At 35.3% G+C, this 16,555-nt stretch overlaps 1 protein-coding gene across 4 annotated transcripts in view; it reads right to left on the minus strand.

The window, feature by feature from the left end:
- The window catches only part of Cc2d2a (Coiled-coil and C2 domain containing 2A), a 518,960-nt gene that overhangs the window by 221,043 nt on the left and 281,362 nt on the right, over nucleotides 1-16,555 (minus strand). For all 4 annotated transcript variants that reach the window (XM_090401677.1, XM_090401676.1, XM_090401674.1 and 1 more), the window contains exon 21: nucleotides 7,386-7,470. In XM_090401677.1, coding sequence (XP_090257803.1) covers nucleotides 7,386-7,470 — 85 coding nt within the window. The remainder of the gene's footprint in view (nucleotides 1-7,385; nucleotides 7,471-16,555) is intronic.

The raw sequence follows: 16,555 nt of genomic DNA on the forward strand, positions 1-16,555 counted from the left end.
GTTATGGTTAATAATTCTGTGAGGCAAATGTTGCTATTTGAAAAAGCATGCTATAGGAAGGTTCTACGAATCAGATGCAAAAGGCAATGAATGAATGAATGAAATCTAATTGTTCATCTAATGCAGAAAATAATTAGAAGGAAACTAAACCTTTTTTGAACATATCTGCAAGATGGATAACAGCAGTAAGTTCAAAAACTTGATGGCATAAAGAAAAGAGGACGGGCAAGATGATAGTGCATAAATGATGTGAAGGAATGATGGAGAGAGTTTTCAAGAGTCGAATCACCTGCCAGTGGACAGAAAGGAATAGAATGTAAGAAAATAGTGGAAACTGAATCAGATCCCAACAAGCACTAATGATGATCATTAAGAATACCAACAATGAACAATTAACTTGAAATGTAAAACAACTGTAATTGTACTATAATTCCCCCCCCCATATATTATTTATTATGGTGCCTAGATATAGGTCCCGTGGAGACATTGCAATTCGTGTATATTAATACCAGAATGATCAGAAATAAAGGTAAGGAGTTATGAATTCAACTTAGTCAAAAATTATAAGCATCAGAAATGAACTGGAGGAACATCTAGCAAATAGCATATGAATGAGTACGAGAGGGAGGGTGGTAATATTATAATTGTGATTCTGTGACCAGTTTAGTCTTGATAAAAGTGTGATGAAATCTTGTTTCTCTAGAGTGAAGATGAAAGACGGTAGTAATGCAGTTAGAATGTAAAGATGGAAAGCGAAAGAGTTGATAGTTAGCAGGTATGAATGATCTAGATGGTGACAAGCACACAATGAGAGAAAAAATGAAAGCAAAAAAGAAAACTGACAGGAAACAATGTAAATCTGTTGCCATAGCATGAAGGGAGCAAAATTATTACAAGGGCTTTTTTATGTGAATGAACCCATGAAAGGTTGTAAATCTATCATACATTCAGCAGCATGGCAAAGGGTTACATAATCTGAAAATTCTGCTCTAGAGACAAAACATGAGCATTCACTGGTAGATGAATTTCATCACTGAAAAGGTGAAAGATATTCCTAAATATCCTTGTCCATGGTGATACTCAAACCCACAACTTGAAGGTTGGAGAGCAAGTGCGCTATCCACTCGTTTCTCCAGGCTGGCAGCTGCAAGTGAATCAATGCATAGGAATGGTGTTCATTGACAGTTTGTAGATGCAAGTGAATTTTATGAACAAAAAGATTTACAAATGAATGATGGCAAGCCCTTGAATGGATTTGGACTTAGCTATCCGAAGAAAATGTTCAGTGAGAAAACAAATGCCAAATGAAGGAAACTAGGGATAAATAGTGTAAATGTGCATGTTTGCAGGCAGCTGAGACTAGTGAGTATAATTCCTCAAGCTCTGAAATTTAATGGATCAGTAACTGAAAGATGCATGAATGCCTGTGAGATCAAGAGAATACCTGCATCAGGAATAAAGATGAGAGGTTTTAGTATAGGTGTAGTCAACATGTCCATATAGTCATTAAAGAGACTGTCAATGCAGGAAGATACACTTTTATGTTTACAATGCAAGGTTATTGTATTTTATTTTCATGAATATTGTTTCATTAATAGAAAGAAGTACCAGATGATAGCAGAAGAATCACAATCAGAGTTAAGGTTAGGTGAAACAGTGTATTTGAGGCTCTCTGATATAGAGGACAATATATATGTATTCAAATGCTGCTACAGACATGGGCAGGGCTTGACAAATTATGCAAAATCCTACTTGCTGTTAAAAAAAAAAAAAAGTACTTGCTCAAGAACCCCCATTTTTTTTAAATGCTATATCTGAATAAATCAATAGGATTTCCATAAGGAGATTAGCAGTGCTGTATCATTGTTTGGAAATCATTTCATCTGTGTGAAAACCATTCCAAGAAGGAGAAGTCAATAAATAAAAATAATAATAATAATAATAGGAAGAAGGGTAAAAACAACATTGACTTTTTGGAAAATATAATTCTTTAGTCATTTTTGTTACTAGAATGGTCTTTACATACCTAAAGTTAAAAAAGATTTTGTGTAGTTATTTTTTATTAAATAAAAAATATTTTGTTCAGTCTGAAGTCACCAGCTGACAAAATCAACTTGCAATGGACAAGTGTATTTGTCAAGCCCTGGACCCTGAATCACAAATTAGATGAATGTGTTATATCTTTTCTTTCTCTTACGTGTATATTTATTTATTTTATGTTTTATTATCTTAATTACTATCTTGTAATACACTTGTTATGATATTATTTCTCATCCCTTTACTTAGTATTGTATCTTAGCTAAAACCTATTCCTTCAGTGGCCTATCATTCCAATAGATCACATGTGCAAATCCTACAAAGAGAATGCCTTAGGCTAGAGCCAATTTTCCTTGGTTGCAATTCTGGAGTTAACCCCTTTTCAGAATTAAGAAAAATGTATTTTTTGAAGCTGTACCATCTTAATTCCTATACAAGAGAAATCTCCTTGTCAGAGCGTTAACACGCAGACTGTCACACGATCTTGGAATCTAGTAATCAACAAGCCCTTGAATTACTTTCTTCAATTAGCAGTCGTAACCAGTCTCCCCCCCCGCACTTGAATTTTTTTATACAGGTTCTAATTTAAGCAAGCGATGCATTGGTTTGAGAAATCAGGCAATTTACTTAGGTAAAGAAAACAATAATGTTTATTCATTCTAAGGTATTGTATATAGTAATCAAAGTTATTCTAAACATAAAAATTTTGTTCCTGCAGGTAACACCAATCTATCAGACAAGATTTAATTACAATTAAAGCGTTACACTAAAAGACATCAGCAAATCAAACTGTCCTATTCTCGTTCACTTATCACAGCTATGCAAGTCAATAACTACTCAATATCCAAAGATTAGATTATAACACACTGAAAATGATTCAAGGACAATATCTGTTACACTATACTTCTAGAATTACAACAATTTACCACAGGTTAAAGTACTAGAGTCCTGTTATATTAGCAAGTCCTATCACTTATTACATTAACACAATAACTCTTCCTAGCTCTGTTCACAGTTCAATGGACAAATAAAAGGTTTTACATTACCGACCAAGTGGACTAAGCAGGAATTTCCTCTCGATCAATCTTTGCTGACTCCTCTTGGCTAGTTTCCTCGATCTGCTACCTGTTCCTCCAATTTTGCCAACTAATGATTATGTTCACGAATAACTCCTGTGCCGATGATTGCGATACTACTCTGATGGATGGGTGCACGTGGGTCTGCATAAAGCCACGGTCTTCACTGGCTGTTTAGCTGTGCCGCTGCTATGCCTGGACCGGACCGCTACCTGACTGTGTGGCCGTCATTGACCATCGTTCTTCCCATCTGCATAAACGACTTCTACCGGAACCCGAAACCAAGAAAAAAGCCCCGAGCTCGCACCGCCAAATCTTTTATATCACTTGCGGCTGCTCTCCCTACTACATCACCGATTGCTGATGGTACCTAATCTTGCACTCCGTGCTATCTTCTCTCCAATATGTCTTCCACGTGGGTCCTTTGCACACACCTCAGACTTCGAATTGCGACTGCCTGGGGTTATATTTATAAGCTGATTAGCTAATGTGAACTTTGCTCTAACTTTCTTGTTCCAACGTAACCTTTACAAAGACTTTTATGATTCTTGTCTGTTATTTACAGGACAGTTTACAATATAACACATACAAAATTTCATTAAGAAAGTATAATTACATTATTTACAAAAATCACTTACACCTATGTACAAGCATTTCTTTTGGGAAGTTTTTTTATCTTAGTTAAATCCCGAATGAAATGCCCAATAATAAATTAAACCTTTCATTCCAGATTTAACAAATGATAATGATGATGGTTTATGGTTTTAATGGCAAAAGGACAGCATAAGTCATACCAAAGGTTATAGCAGTACACAAGGTATGACAATCACAAACATCCATGCCTGTAGCGAGATTTGAGCCAGCGAGAGCTGGCTCAAATTTGGTTGGAGAGTGGGTACACTAACTACTTGGCCAACCAGACCAGCACACAAATTAGAGAAGGCCAAATAATTATTAAGAGAGACTTTCACTGCAAGAACATAGACTAAAAGGGGGATAATTACCTGAAGAGATAATGTTCGCATCAAAAAGCTTATAAAGGTTTCTTGCATCCTGGCCTAGATTTGAATCAATCTTTTGAATTGCATGTGCTTGCGTGTGCAATTCAAAGCAGAGCAAGAGAAAGAGAGAGGGAAGCAGAGATACTGTGTGCAAATATAGCATATAATAGGAGGACCTAGAATTTTGAAGTGCTGGAATGGGTGCAAGCTTCAGAAATTTGTTCATAAGTAAGTTAGCTACTTTGTCTCTGAATGGAAATAGTGATTATAGAGTCTGGATATGGGATATATAGATAAGCATGTGAAATTTTCAGTTAAAAAAAAAAACAGACAAGATTGGGAGGATAAATCTGGTAGTTAAGTGGTGGATAAGCTATGGTCATTAAACAGAAGTTGCATGAATAGAAAATGTGGAATATAAGGAGATACAACAAAAGCAGTATAGAGTTCAGACTAAAGAAGGGCCAGCATGGTAAAGACACAAAATCAGATGACAAAAAATCAGGTGCATACTCTCTCTTTTTCTCCAACTAACAGGTTGTGGGTTCAAATCCCACCACGAGCACATGGATGTTTCTGAATGTTTTTAGGCTGTAATACCAGCCTCACTTATTAAAGGCCTAAAGTATCTTGAAAAAGTTCTATGTTGGGTCTCCGGAGTGCAGGGTTCTCATATTATTATGTAAAAATCAAATGAATTAATTTAAAAAAATCTCTTAGTCCACCCATGATGCTTACGCATCAGAAGTTGACAACCTTCTTTTGGTGGGAGTAAAAATAAAAGATTGGCCAAAATGAAGCCCAGAAAGTTTGTTTGCTATAACAATATTTTCCTTATATAAAAGAGGATCAAAAACACAAGTAGCAATTGCAAGCTAGTCAGCACCTCTGGAGTGTTGGTCAAAGTATTTAAAAAGTAGGTTAAGCCAGAATTCAGAATGAATGGATAGGAATATGACACTCTAAGTGGGAAGTGGGTGGGGGCATGTCTTTCATAAAGAATAGATCTTGCTTTAGTGTATGTATATAAGCAGACAGATTTTAGTATTAAGAAGGGGGGGGTGTAAATAGTGAGTGAGTGATTATGACGAGTTCAGGAAACAGCTTGGAGTTGCACGGCAAAAGACACTGCAAGTGAAGGATGTTAACACCACATAAGAAACAGCTGAGGGTTTTGGAGAGAAGCAGCACCAGAATACATACCAGGGTGAGGGGGATAAATGTCAGAGCAAAATAGAAGAGCAATGTCATTAAACAGGAACTGTAAAAAATTGTTGTGGAGAGGGAATATGAAGAAAAATATAACCAATAAGCTCATGAACAGTAGGAAACACAGGAAAGAAGAGTGAGGAGGGCAAATTCAAATAATAAAATGTGAAGTAGTTTAACACTTCTCATTTTATTATTAAGAAAATCCCACAGTTACTTCATATGCTTCAGTGAATAATATGGACCTCCCGGGATGAATCCTTAGACTTCATAAAGGTCCTTATGTAATAATAATATTTATAGTAAGTGAGTAATTTACTAAGTAAAAACTCTGCCCTTCACAATGGCATGCTCCTCCACCCCCCCCCTCCCAAATAGACTGAGTATCATATTCTTATCTATCCATTTCTAATTCTGTTCTGTTTGATGTGGTTAAAGAAGAGCATAAGCATATTATACTTATGCTTTTTAAGCGCTAAATAGCTGACAACTTAACATGAAATACATATCAGGTGTGTACTGTATGGGGGGGGGGATCAGCTTGCAAATTGCTGTATCCTAAACTTTTATTTTTATTTTTTTACTAGCTGAGAGAAAAAGTAGGGTATTAATGCTTTACTCATATATTTTAATGTTGTTGCAGTCCACGTGATGTTATAGCTCACAAAATTTAATACAAGTCATGATGGCTAGACCAAAAGCATTCCTCTAGCAGAATACTATAAATTCCAAAGTAATATTGCTGCAAAATGTCCTGGATGATGTAAACTACAGTAAACTATGAGAATGGATATTAGGAACATTGCATGTTTTCAAGAATGTTCCTTAACCTTCCACGCATCTGAACATCAGACAGGACATACACTGTTAGGTTTAAATGATCACCAATTTATAAATAAAAAATTCCATTCTCTCTCTCTTCTGATATATATATACATACTGCTCAACAGTCGAGAGCATTATGTTGACACTTTTGCACACAGCATCTCTGCTTCCCTCTCTCTCTCTCTTGCTTTGTGTGTGTGCACACAAAGTGAGTACATGCAATTCAAAAGATTGATTCAAATCTAGGCCAGGATGCAAGAAACCTTTATAAGCGCTTTGATTTGAACAGTGAGTTAGTCAGTTGCATATAGGTATACCAGAGTTCTCCCCTTCCCCCAGAAACTCAGGTTTTTCATCCTTCAAAACAAATAGGCTAGAGAACATGTAATTAACAGACATGAATATACCAACCTTATAACTTTACTTGCTTTGGCCATAAACGCTCAACTAAATCAAATCTCTCTCTCACACATGCACACACAGATAGGATTTAGTACATGTGATTTGCTGAAGTTGCATACATGTTTCTGTTTATCCTACTATTTTTTAAATTCAGCACACAACAATGCCACTAGGGATGTGGTGCTCAACAAAAGTTAAACTAAAAACATACTTTAAGAATAAAATTACTAAAATAATATAGTATAAAAAAACAGCATGAGGATAATACACTTACATACTCTGATAAATTAAACTGGATGATTTCATCATATACATGTTTGCTGGTGTGGGGGGAAGGGGGGCAACAACATATATAATAATATATTAAGAAGTTTACTACAGACTTTTGTGATTTTGGGGAAATATCTGCATCAGAAAATTTAACAGGACAAAAAATATTAAGAAGTTTACTACAGACTTTTGTGATTTTAGGGAATATATTTGCATCAGAAAATTTAACAGGACAAAAAATGTTGATTGTGGATTCAGCTGTTCTGTATTTTATTTATGTCAATGCAGTTAATGTTTGTTGCATCATGGAGGAGAAAAAAAAAGGTTTTACAATAAGTCCTTAATTACATTTTACCACCATGTGCATGGTGTCAGTGAACGACATTTTCATTTGAAGAGATAAGATTTTTTCTGGTGGCAAAGAGATGTAACCTTAATGTTGACATAAATAATAATGACATAAATTCAAACTTTAATGTTTATTTCCACAAGTCAAAACAGAAAAGACTCTTTTTAACACTTTTCAGTTGCTACAATAATATTGTTATCCAACATAGATACATACCATTAATTTTATCTTCTGGGGACATTGTGTAATGTTGATGTTAAAAATCTGTCCCCAAGTCACAGTAAAATCTTGACTCAAGGTTCTACAAAAGAGAGAAAGAAGTAATATAGCATAAATTAAATATATTATTAAAATATAGAATGGTATAAAATTTGTAAAAGTACTGTTGAGAACCTAATATAGAGTTATCCTGGTACTGGTAAATTTCATGTCCTAATATTATTCCTTTGTGATATGGAGTGGTTCAACTTGAACCACTCCATATCATTTCCTCAACTGCCAACTTCCTCTCTTCACCTTCTATATTAATGTATCTGTCCCAAAGGTCTATTAAGCATAACAGGGCTTCTGTACACCTTATTTTAGCTATGGCAGACAGCAGAAAAATGGCAGGCTATGGATATAGAATGGTGAATTGATTGTGTTCTTCAGTCAGATTATGTGATTTTAGGAGGAGAGAAAAATAACTTACTACCATGTGGGAGTGACAAACTCATCTTCAGAAAAGTTCCCTCATAAATGTTCTTTGCATCCTAGACAGACAACGAGTCAAGTGTATCTTGTTCTGCATGAAATACATCTATCACAGAAAGAATAGGTGTACCAAATAAAATCACAAATAACTATAGCAGATTACTTATCACCTTATTTGAAGAGATATTTGTCCTCTGATCATTTCTGTATTAATACAGATAGCAAAAGCTATAATCACTAAAGAAGTCAAGAATGACAGAATTGATAAAATTTTCTCAAGTGAATTAAGAGTCAAAATCAAATAATTGAGAGAATTCTCTTATGCTGTCCCCATATGTGACTTATCCTCCTCTGCTTCTGTCTGCTCATTGTTTACCCCACGTAGCCTCCCAGACCCCCCCCCCATATATTCCTAGCCATTCCATTCCTATGCTGGCCAACCACATAAGTACATTCATTACCACTTCCAGAATTCACTTTCTTTACACCATGTCCTCCTGACATATCCCGTTTACCTGTCGTCACATTTTCTTCTCCACTGGCAACCACATCAGTCTCACCTAGTCCACTCTCCTGTTCATTTACACCATCTTTGACTTCAACCGATACCTTGTTTGCATCATTCATTACATTTTCTTCCAGCAGCAGCATTCCCAAATGACTCACTCCAAAACCATTGAGATGGACTGCATCTCAATGGTTTTGGAGCTGTATCTCTTATACAGCTCCATTCATTCCTCAAACTCATCCTGCATGTTCATGAACTGCATTCCTTTCTCTTCACACAATCCCACTAACATTCCATTCAAGATCTTTGCTCTCAGTTGCAACTCATCATTGTTTTACTTGGACAACACAAAAACTACCCTTCATACAACACTGTTGTCTTTCACTCTCGATAATCTGCTGATATCCAATCTCACGTTATTCCTATGCCCAACCAAATCATTCGTCCCAACTGCAACCACTAACTCCCTTGCACACTTACTTCTCATATCTAATGCCTCAATCATTCTGCTTATTCTCCTTCCTGGAAAACATACCTTGTGGACCCTCTCATCCACTACACCTTTTATGATAGAATCTCCATAGAGTGCTATGCAGCAAGTCTCATGAGAACTTCTATAAAGAAGGGATATATGTGGAACTACAAGGCTGGTGATTATTAAAAGTTTATGAGACAAATGGGAGCTACAGTGTGAAAAGAAGAGTTGAGTAGGAAGGTGTAAGGATGGAGTTTATGTGCAAGAAAATAGTTGCATAATAATAAGTGAAACATAGTTGGATGAAAATGACATCTTGACAGAAACAGAAATGGAAGGATATCAAGAAGCTGCATGGGCATTAATTAAGTGCTATTTAACAGCAACATGTCTGAGTGCATTCCAAAGGTGAAAAGGCTAAACAAGACAGGAGTAAAATGGATAAATGAAGAAATTAAGCATGAAATCTGGAAGAAGAAGAAGAAAGCAACTTAAGATGAATCTCATTGTGTAGGCTTCTGTGGAGAAAGGACATATTAGAATCACTACTTTCTGGTATTAAACTGCTGCACACAAAGAAGTCAAAAAGAAACCATGTTTTATCTCCCAAGATCTGCTAGTTTTCCTATGTACTGTAGTTAGGCAGTTCTGGGGAGATACACTGATCTGAACACGTCAAGGATATTGAGAATGAAAGAAAGCATAAATCAAGGCTGGCAGAACATACAACAGATACAAAACATCTAGTAGAATGACAAGAAAATGAAATGCTCCACATTGATTACCACTTTTACTCAAGAGATTTCAAAGAATCAACTAAAATGAAGTATCCTCTACAGTGTAACAAAAAACAAGGGATGATTTTACATCAAATATGGTCTTTCTTAATCCATGCCAACACATTGTATCTATGAGCAGTATACAGCAACCCACAAACCAGCAGTCACAATAACGGTGAATGCATGTTTTCCATTGTTTAAACATTTTCAAATATTCTTCGCTAGAAATGCTAACTTGTTGTTGTTTTTCTTGTGATTTTTAATTTATTTGTGCTATTTCCTGATGAAGTGAAACAAAATGTTTTCATGAAACTAGTCAAATTAAAACATAGGTTCTTTTTGACCTCTCTGTGCATGGTTGAATATTGGAAAATAGCGATTCTAACACAAGATAGATGTTGGTAATGATCACTTGTATGAAGAGTACAAAGGGCAGGCCAGGAAGGTAATTTGGTTGGTAAAGGCAGCAAAAGTGGAATATGGGAAGAAATTAGCTAATAAAGCTAAGAAACATATTAATGAGTTCTTTCAATATGTCGCAAGTAGAAGGAAAAATAACTACAGGAGGATGATGCTAGCTGATGACACTAGCAGATTGGTAACCAATGTGGAGGATATAATTGAATTATTCAACAATCAGTTTATCAGGTATTTCATCCTCATGAAGGCAACATCAGGAGAAGCTGGAGTGTAGAACATGGGGCAGAGTAGGGATCGATGGGGAATGAGCAGGAAGTATATGAGGAATAAAGAAAACAATGTTAATAAGACAGTAAGATTTGACAGCATATTGACATATGTCTTGAGGGAATGCCATATTGAATTAATGGCAACTTTGGTACAACTATTTAACATGGGTCTTGCAACAGGGTAAGTCCCAAAGAAATGGAAAGTAGGAAAAATTATTACACTTCAAATAGGGGGGGGGGGGAGGAATAAGACTAAGGCTACAGATTATAGGCCAATCTGTGTGTCTGGGGTTATCGTTAAGGTATTAAAGAAGTTGGTGAAGACTAGGATTCAGAAGTGGGTTGATAATAGCAGCATTCTTTATGATGGTCAAAATGGTTTGTTAGGGTAAGGTCATGTTTCAGCAATCTGCTTACATATTACAAGGTGACAAATTCACTTGATAAAGGAGATGCATATATCGTGGTGTACTTGAATTTTTGAAAGACCTTTGATAGACTACCACATGACAAGCTAGTAGTTAAATTGAAAGAGATGCGATTAGATAACAGACCAGTAAGTTGGATAGCTGATTGGCTGTCAGACAGGTATCAGCAGGTTGTATATGGAGGAGTGTATAAGGTTCACTAGTGACCTTCCCAAGAGAGGAAGATCACTAGTGAAATGCCACAGGGATCTCTTTTTGGGACCAATATTGTTTAACTTGTGGATTAATGACAATGGGACTGACTTAACTGGAGATGTGGAGCTGTTTGCTGATGATGGAAAGTTGGGAAGTGCTATGAGAAGTAGAGCAGATGTGGCCTTTTGCAGGAGTTATCTGAATAGACTATGTGAGTGGGCAAATTATTGGAGCTATCAGTTTAATGTTGTAACATGCAAGGTCTTGAAATTTGGTAGGCAAGGTTGAAATGTAGAGTATACAATTAATGAAGAAATTTTGAAGGAGGTGGATGAGATGAGAGATCTGGAAGCGATGGTGAACAGAGACTTGAAATTTGGGAATCATATTGCTAAAATTGTAAGAATATCCCAATGGATTACAGCAATAATGAGAAGGACATTGACATGCAGAGGCAAAGAGATTATGATCCCCTGTATTAGGCTTTAATCAAGTCACATATAGACTACTTAGCACAGATCTGGTCATCTGGTTTTCAGGAGGATGTACTGGTGAAGGTTCAGAAGGTTTACTAAGTTAGTGTCAGGTCTATGGAATGTCTTATATGAAGAGAGATTGAGGGAATTATGAATAGAAGAGGGGGATACGATTGAGTCATAGTGTTTTTTGAGGATAGAAAGGATAAGAAGGGAGAGGAATTATGTCCACATAAGGTAGACATGAAAGAGAGAAAATAGTGGCATGTGGCAATGGTTTTGAGGCAGTGTGATGTAATGTGGAGGTTGACAGGAAGAGATTTTTAGTTGGATGTTGTTATAGGACAGGGAATGTGTAGGGTGTGATGAAGAAATGTATAACCATCTTGGATTAGTGAACAAGGAAAGGATGATTTTAAGATTTGATCATTTCATCAGAAGATGTAATTATGAGTGGGATTTTGCACTTTCCTTCATTTGTTGAGAGTGATCATGAGTAATCACATGAATTGTGGATAGCCATAAGAATACTTCTGTGAGAAAATGATATATCATTTTCTCACAGAAGTATTCATATGGCTATCCACAATTCCCTATACATGGGAAAGTACAAAGTTGGTGATTATGACAAGCTTAGGAGAGAACTTGGAACATGAAATGAGGAGTTGAGTGGTAAGGAAATAAATGCTGCTTGGGAACTGACAAAGAAATACATACAAATACAATGTGTGAATGTATTCTGAAGATCAAAAGGCTGAATAAGGTAGGCATAAAATGGATAAATGAGGGAATTAAGATGAAATCCAGAAGAAAGCACAAGATGAAAAACAGTAATAATCAATTACATGAAGAGTATAAAGAACACCCTGGAGAGTGACTCAGTTGGTAAGGAAAAGTGCAGTAAAGCAGAAATAAGCAAATCATGCCAAAAAAACTCTCCTGAGTTTTTTCGATATGTGGCAAGTAGAAGGAAGAATGATTATGGTAATATGATGTTATTGGATGAAAGTGAGAAATTGGTGACTGCTGCAGAGAAAAAAGTTGAGGTGTTCAGTGAGCAATTTATCAGGGTGTTTCGTCCTCAATGTAAAGTCAAAAGCTCAAGTGTAGAGAATGAAATGAGAGAAGACTTAATGGTAAGCAAGCAAGAGGTATATGAGGAGTAAGTAAGAGAGATGAAAATAAAGCAATAGGACTTGATGACATCACCACATGTCTTAAGGAAATGTTCTAAGGAGTTAGCATCAGCTTTGTTTAGGCCTACCTGTTTATCAAGAGTCTTGAAACAGCACAAGTCCCAAAGGAGTAGAAGCAAGACAAAATTCTTCCACTTCACAAAAGTGGTGATAAGGTTAACGTAACAAATTATAGGCCAATCTGTATATCTGGAACTGTAGTTAAGGTAATGGAGAAGTTGATGAGATATAGGGCAAAAAAGTAGGTTGATAAAGATCATGTTTTACAAACTTTCTTATGTACTATAACAAGGTGATGAATGTACTAGACAAGGGAGATGATATACAGTGGTTATACTTATATTTTGCAAATGCTTTTGATAGATTGCTATACTACAAATTGGTCACTAAATTGAAGGAGATAGGATTGGATGATAGACTAGCAAGTTGGATACATGAATGGCTATGAGAATGGCAAATTGTGTATGGGGGGCACTATCTCGAAAGTCACTAGTGGTATACCTCAAGGGTCAGTTTAGGGATCATTGTTATTTAATTTGTATATTAATGATATTGGGATAGGTTTAACTGGTGATATACAGTTGTTTGCAGATGATGCAAAAATTGCGATGGTGATGAGGAATCAAGCATGTGTTGTGGCTTTACAGAGGACTCTAATAGATTGTATAAGGGCATCAGATTGGAATTGTCAATTCAATTCAATACTGCCAAGTGTAAAGTTCTGAAATTTGTTAGGCAACAACAGGATGCAAAGTATACACTTGACGGAAATATTTGAGAAAGATAAGAAGATAAGAGACCTTGGAGTGATGATGGACAAAGATCTGAAGTTCAGAAATCACACTGCACAAGTGGTGAAGGCATCACATCAGATTATAGTCATGATGAGGAGAACCTTAACTTGTAGAAATCAAGAGTTTCTGGTTCCATTGTAAAAGGTCTTGATCAGATATCATGTGGATTACTGGGAGCAGATTTGGTCCCCTGGTTTTTATGGTGATGGGGATATGTTGGAAAGGATCCAGAGAAGCCTTGTGAATAGGAGAAAGAGAGGGATATGATTAAGACATTTAAGTTGGTAAAGGGCTGTTACCAGGTTAATGTGGAAGACATTTTTTGTAGAATGGGGGAAGGGGAAGATAACAAGGTGACATACCTGGAAGTTGTATAAGGCAGGTGAGCAGGGGAATAAGGATTTGTTTTTTTGCATGGAGAGTAGTTGATTCAGTGTAATGCATTGCCTGATAATGTGGTGAATGCAGATACATCAAATGAGTTTAAATCATGATTTGATGAGCTTTGTGTGTAACCCTGTTTGCCTCCCTTGATGAGTCTTTTGCCTCCACGAAGGTCTGGTGTTAATAATAATAATAACACACCTTTCAGGTTCCTATATTAAAACTGCTTTGATTACTCTCTCTTGTAAAGTATGAGTTTGGTATTTTGCTTAATTTATTTCTGGTTCCATAAAATTTGATATGATTGATACATCTCCCACCATACTTGTTCTTTAAGAGATACTTGGGTCATGAGAGGTTTCTTTTAATTAACATGAAAAACACTAGAAATAAGTAATACCATTTATTTAAGGCCATATATTTCAGCCTGAATATTACTGGTGATCGTCATTGACAATGATAGTTAATTACACGGTAGAAAGTGAACAATGAATTGATTTGATAAAGTAAGATCTGCATGATGTAAGATCCACTTAAAACAATGCAATGGTATAACTGAGGAAATATTGCAATAATTATTCACCAGCTATTTAAAAGAAAAGAAAAAAATTAGCATTGTGTGATTAGAATAAAACTTTCTCATATCTTAGACAGAGAGAGGCACTCTTCTGATTTAAGTTCAAAAACTGTGAAGTAGGTGTCAGCACTTTTTTTTTTTTTAAACAAACATTCAAATTTATACTGCCCTCAATTGAAGTAAGCATGTTTCAGGCCATAAGATGTTGTGATCTGTATCTATTCTGTGTTGTGCCAAGCCAGATTTCTCAAATTTACTGTTGTTAATATTAGACTGGTGTTCTCATGGCCTTAAATAAATAGTATTACTTATTCCTTGTGCTTTTCATGTTAAGCAAAGCTAGTATGGTGGCACATCTGTGGCACAGAAAGCTACAGCACAAAAATCAAGTATTTTTCCCACTGGATCTTTGTGAGAATTATTTATGTATGCTCCGAAAAATGTGAAAAATTAGTAAACTATTAAAGTGAATGAAAAGAAGGAAAGTACTAATGTATATGAAAATCGTAATGATAAGTTTGAGTGTTTCCAAGCTAGCATTACTGGTAGTAAACAAAAATTGGATATAAGCATTAGTAATAATAATAAAAAGAATGGAGTGGAAGAACTTAGTCAAGAGTACATGAAAATGAAAAGTGAAATGAAGCATCTGGAAAATTAGATTAAATTAAACATCTAAAGAGATTGCTACATATGAATGAGAAGAAGAAAATTAGTATTATGAAGAAAGAGTCAAAGGATAATTGTATAGTATGGTGACTCAATCATTAGAGGTGTATGAATAATAAAGTACATAAAACATGCTTTCCTGGTAGAATATTAAAACAAATAACCGATGTTCTGAGAAAAGGAAAGAGTGAGTATAGAATTAGTGGTATTTGTGGGTGCAAATGACTTAGAAGGTGAAAAAAAGGAATGTTGATAGAGATTTGAGGATGTTGCTGCAGGAGGTAAATGTGGTGTTGGTGGGAAAGTTGTTAGCATGTTATCCAGATATGATATTAGTGAGTTGAGAAGGAGGGCAGAGATAATCAAAACAAGATGGCTGAGTTATTTTGAGGTAAAGTGATTTAAGTTTGTAAATCTATGAAGTGCATTTGAAGCGATGTTGAAATAGTTTAAAGCTGATGCACTGAATTGCTGAATGATTTGGTGCTGAGCATTTAGAAAATGTTACTGTTTGCTGAGAAGGCACAGAATCAATAAATTAGTGTGGTTAAGAATCAAAGGGTGATTTTGAAGCAGGACAGCACAACCCAATGGGTTGTATGGCAGAGGAAGATGTATAAAAGGTTTAAGATGTGATTGTAGAAGGTGGAATACATAAAGGTAAGGATGAGACAAGATTAGAGAAATGTGAGTAGTCAGACCAAAGAGAGAGGTGTGGTATAGAACAGTGGTTCTCAACCTTTGTGAGACTGCAGCCCAGTAAATTCTTTTTTTTTTTTTTTTTTTTATAAGACGACGACCTGGTCCCAACAAATTTACTTGTAAATATCCTTTCTTTTAAGGTTACATGGATCAGCACTCATATTTATAAATTTAGGGACACAAAAACACACATGTTGAATTACTTGTAAATAGCTTTCCAATTTTTTTTAAAGTTCATACATTAAACTAACATAAGTATAAGTAATTAATTATGGTATAATCATAAAGAGTATTAGTACACTTATGTATACGGTGTGGCATGTTGACAAATATAAAATTACATTTAAATTAGTCATCAATCATTGAACTAATGAAATCTTGTAGCATATTGTAGTTTTCTCAGGCCAACATCATTAAATTAATTTGTGCTGATTTTCATTGACATATACCATTCTGATCACCTAAAATTTATATTATTCAGTGTAAAATTGATTATTGTACTATTAAATTGATTTTAATGATGTTGGTGTTTGAAAAAAACAAATGGTAGTGAGAAAAATATTTATGCATTGTAACTCACCAAAGAAGAAGAGCAGGGGAAACAGCAGAGGACCAACTTGTCCGCAAAACACTTATTATCACATATACATGCCAAATATTTATATATGCAAAGTTATGTAATTTAATAAATAAAAATGTATGAATCTCTCAATTCTAAACACTAGTTCCAACACTAATTAATATTTTGAATTTAAAATGCAACACTTTAACACAGCAATTATAAGTTATTGAAAAGGTTAAACTTAGTTTCTTTTATTAGA

The sequence above is a fragment of the Typopeltis vanoorti genome, chromosome 12, assembly GCF_054136105.1.
Source record: "Typopeltis vanoorti isolate ZY-2024b chromosome 12, IOZ_Tvanoo_1.0, whole genome shotgun sequence".
In the NCBI taxonomy this organism is placed as follows: domain Eukaryota; kingdom Metazoa; phylum Arthropoda; class Arachnida; order Uropygi; family Thelyphonidae; genus Typopeltis; species Typopeltis vanoorti.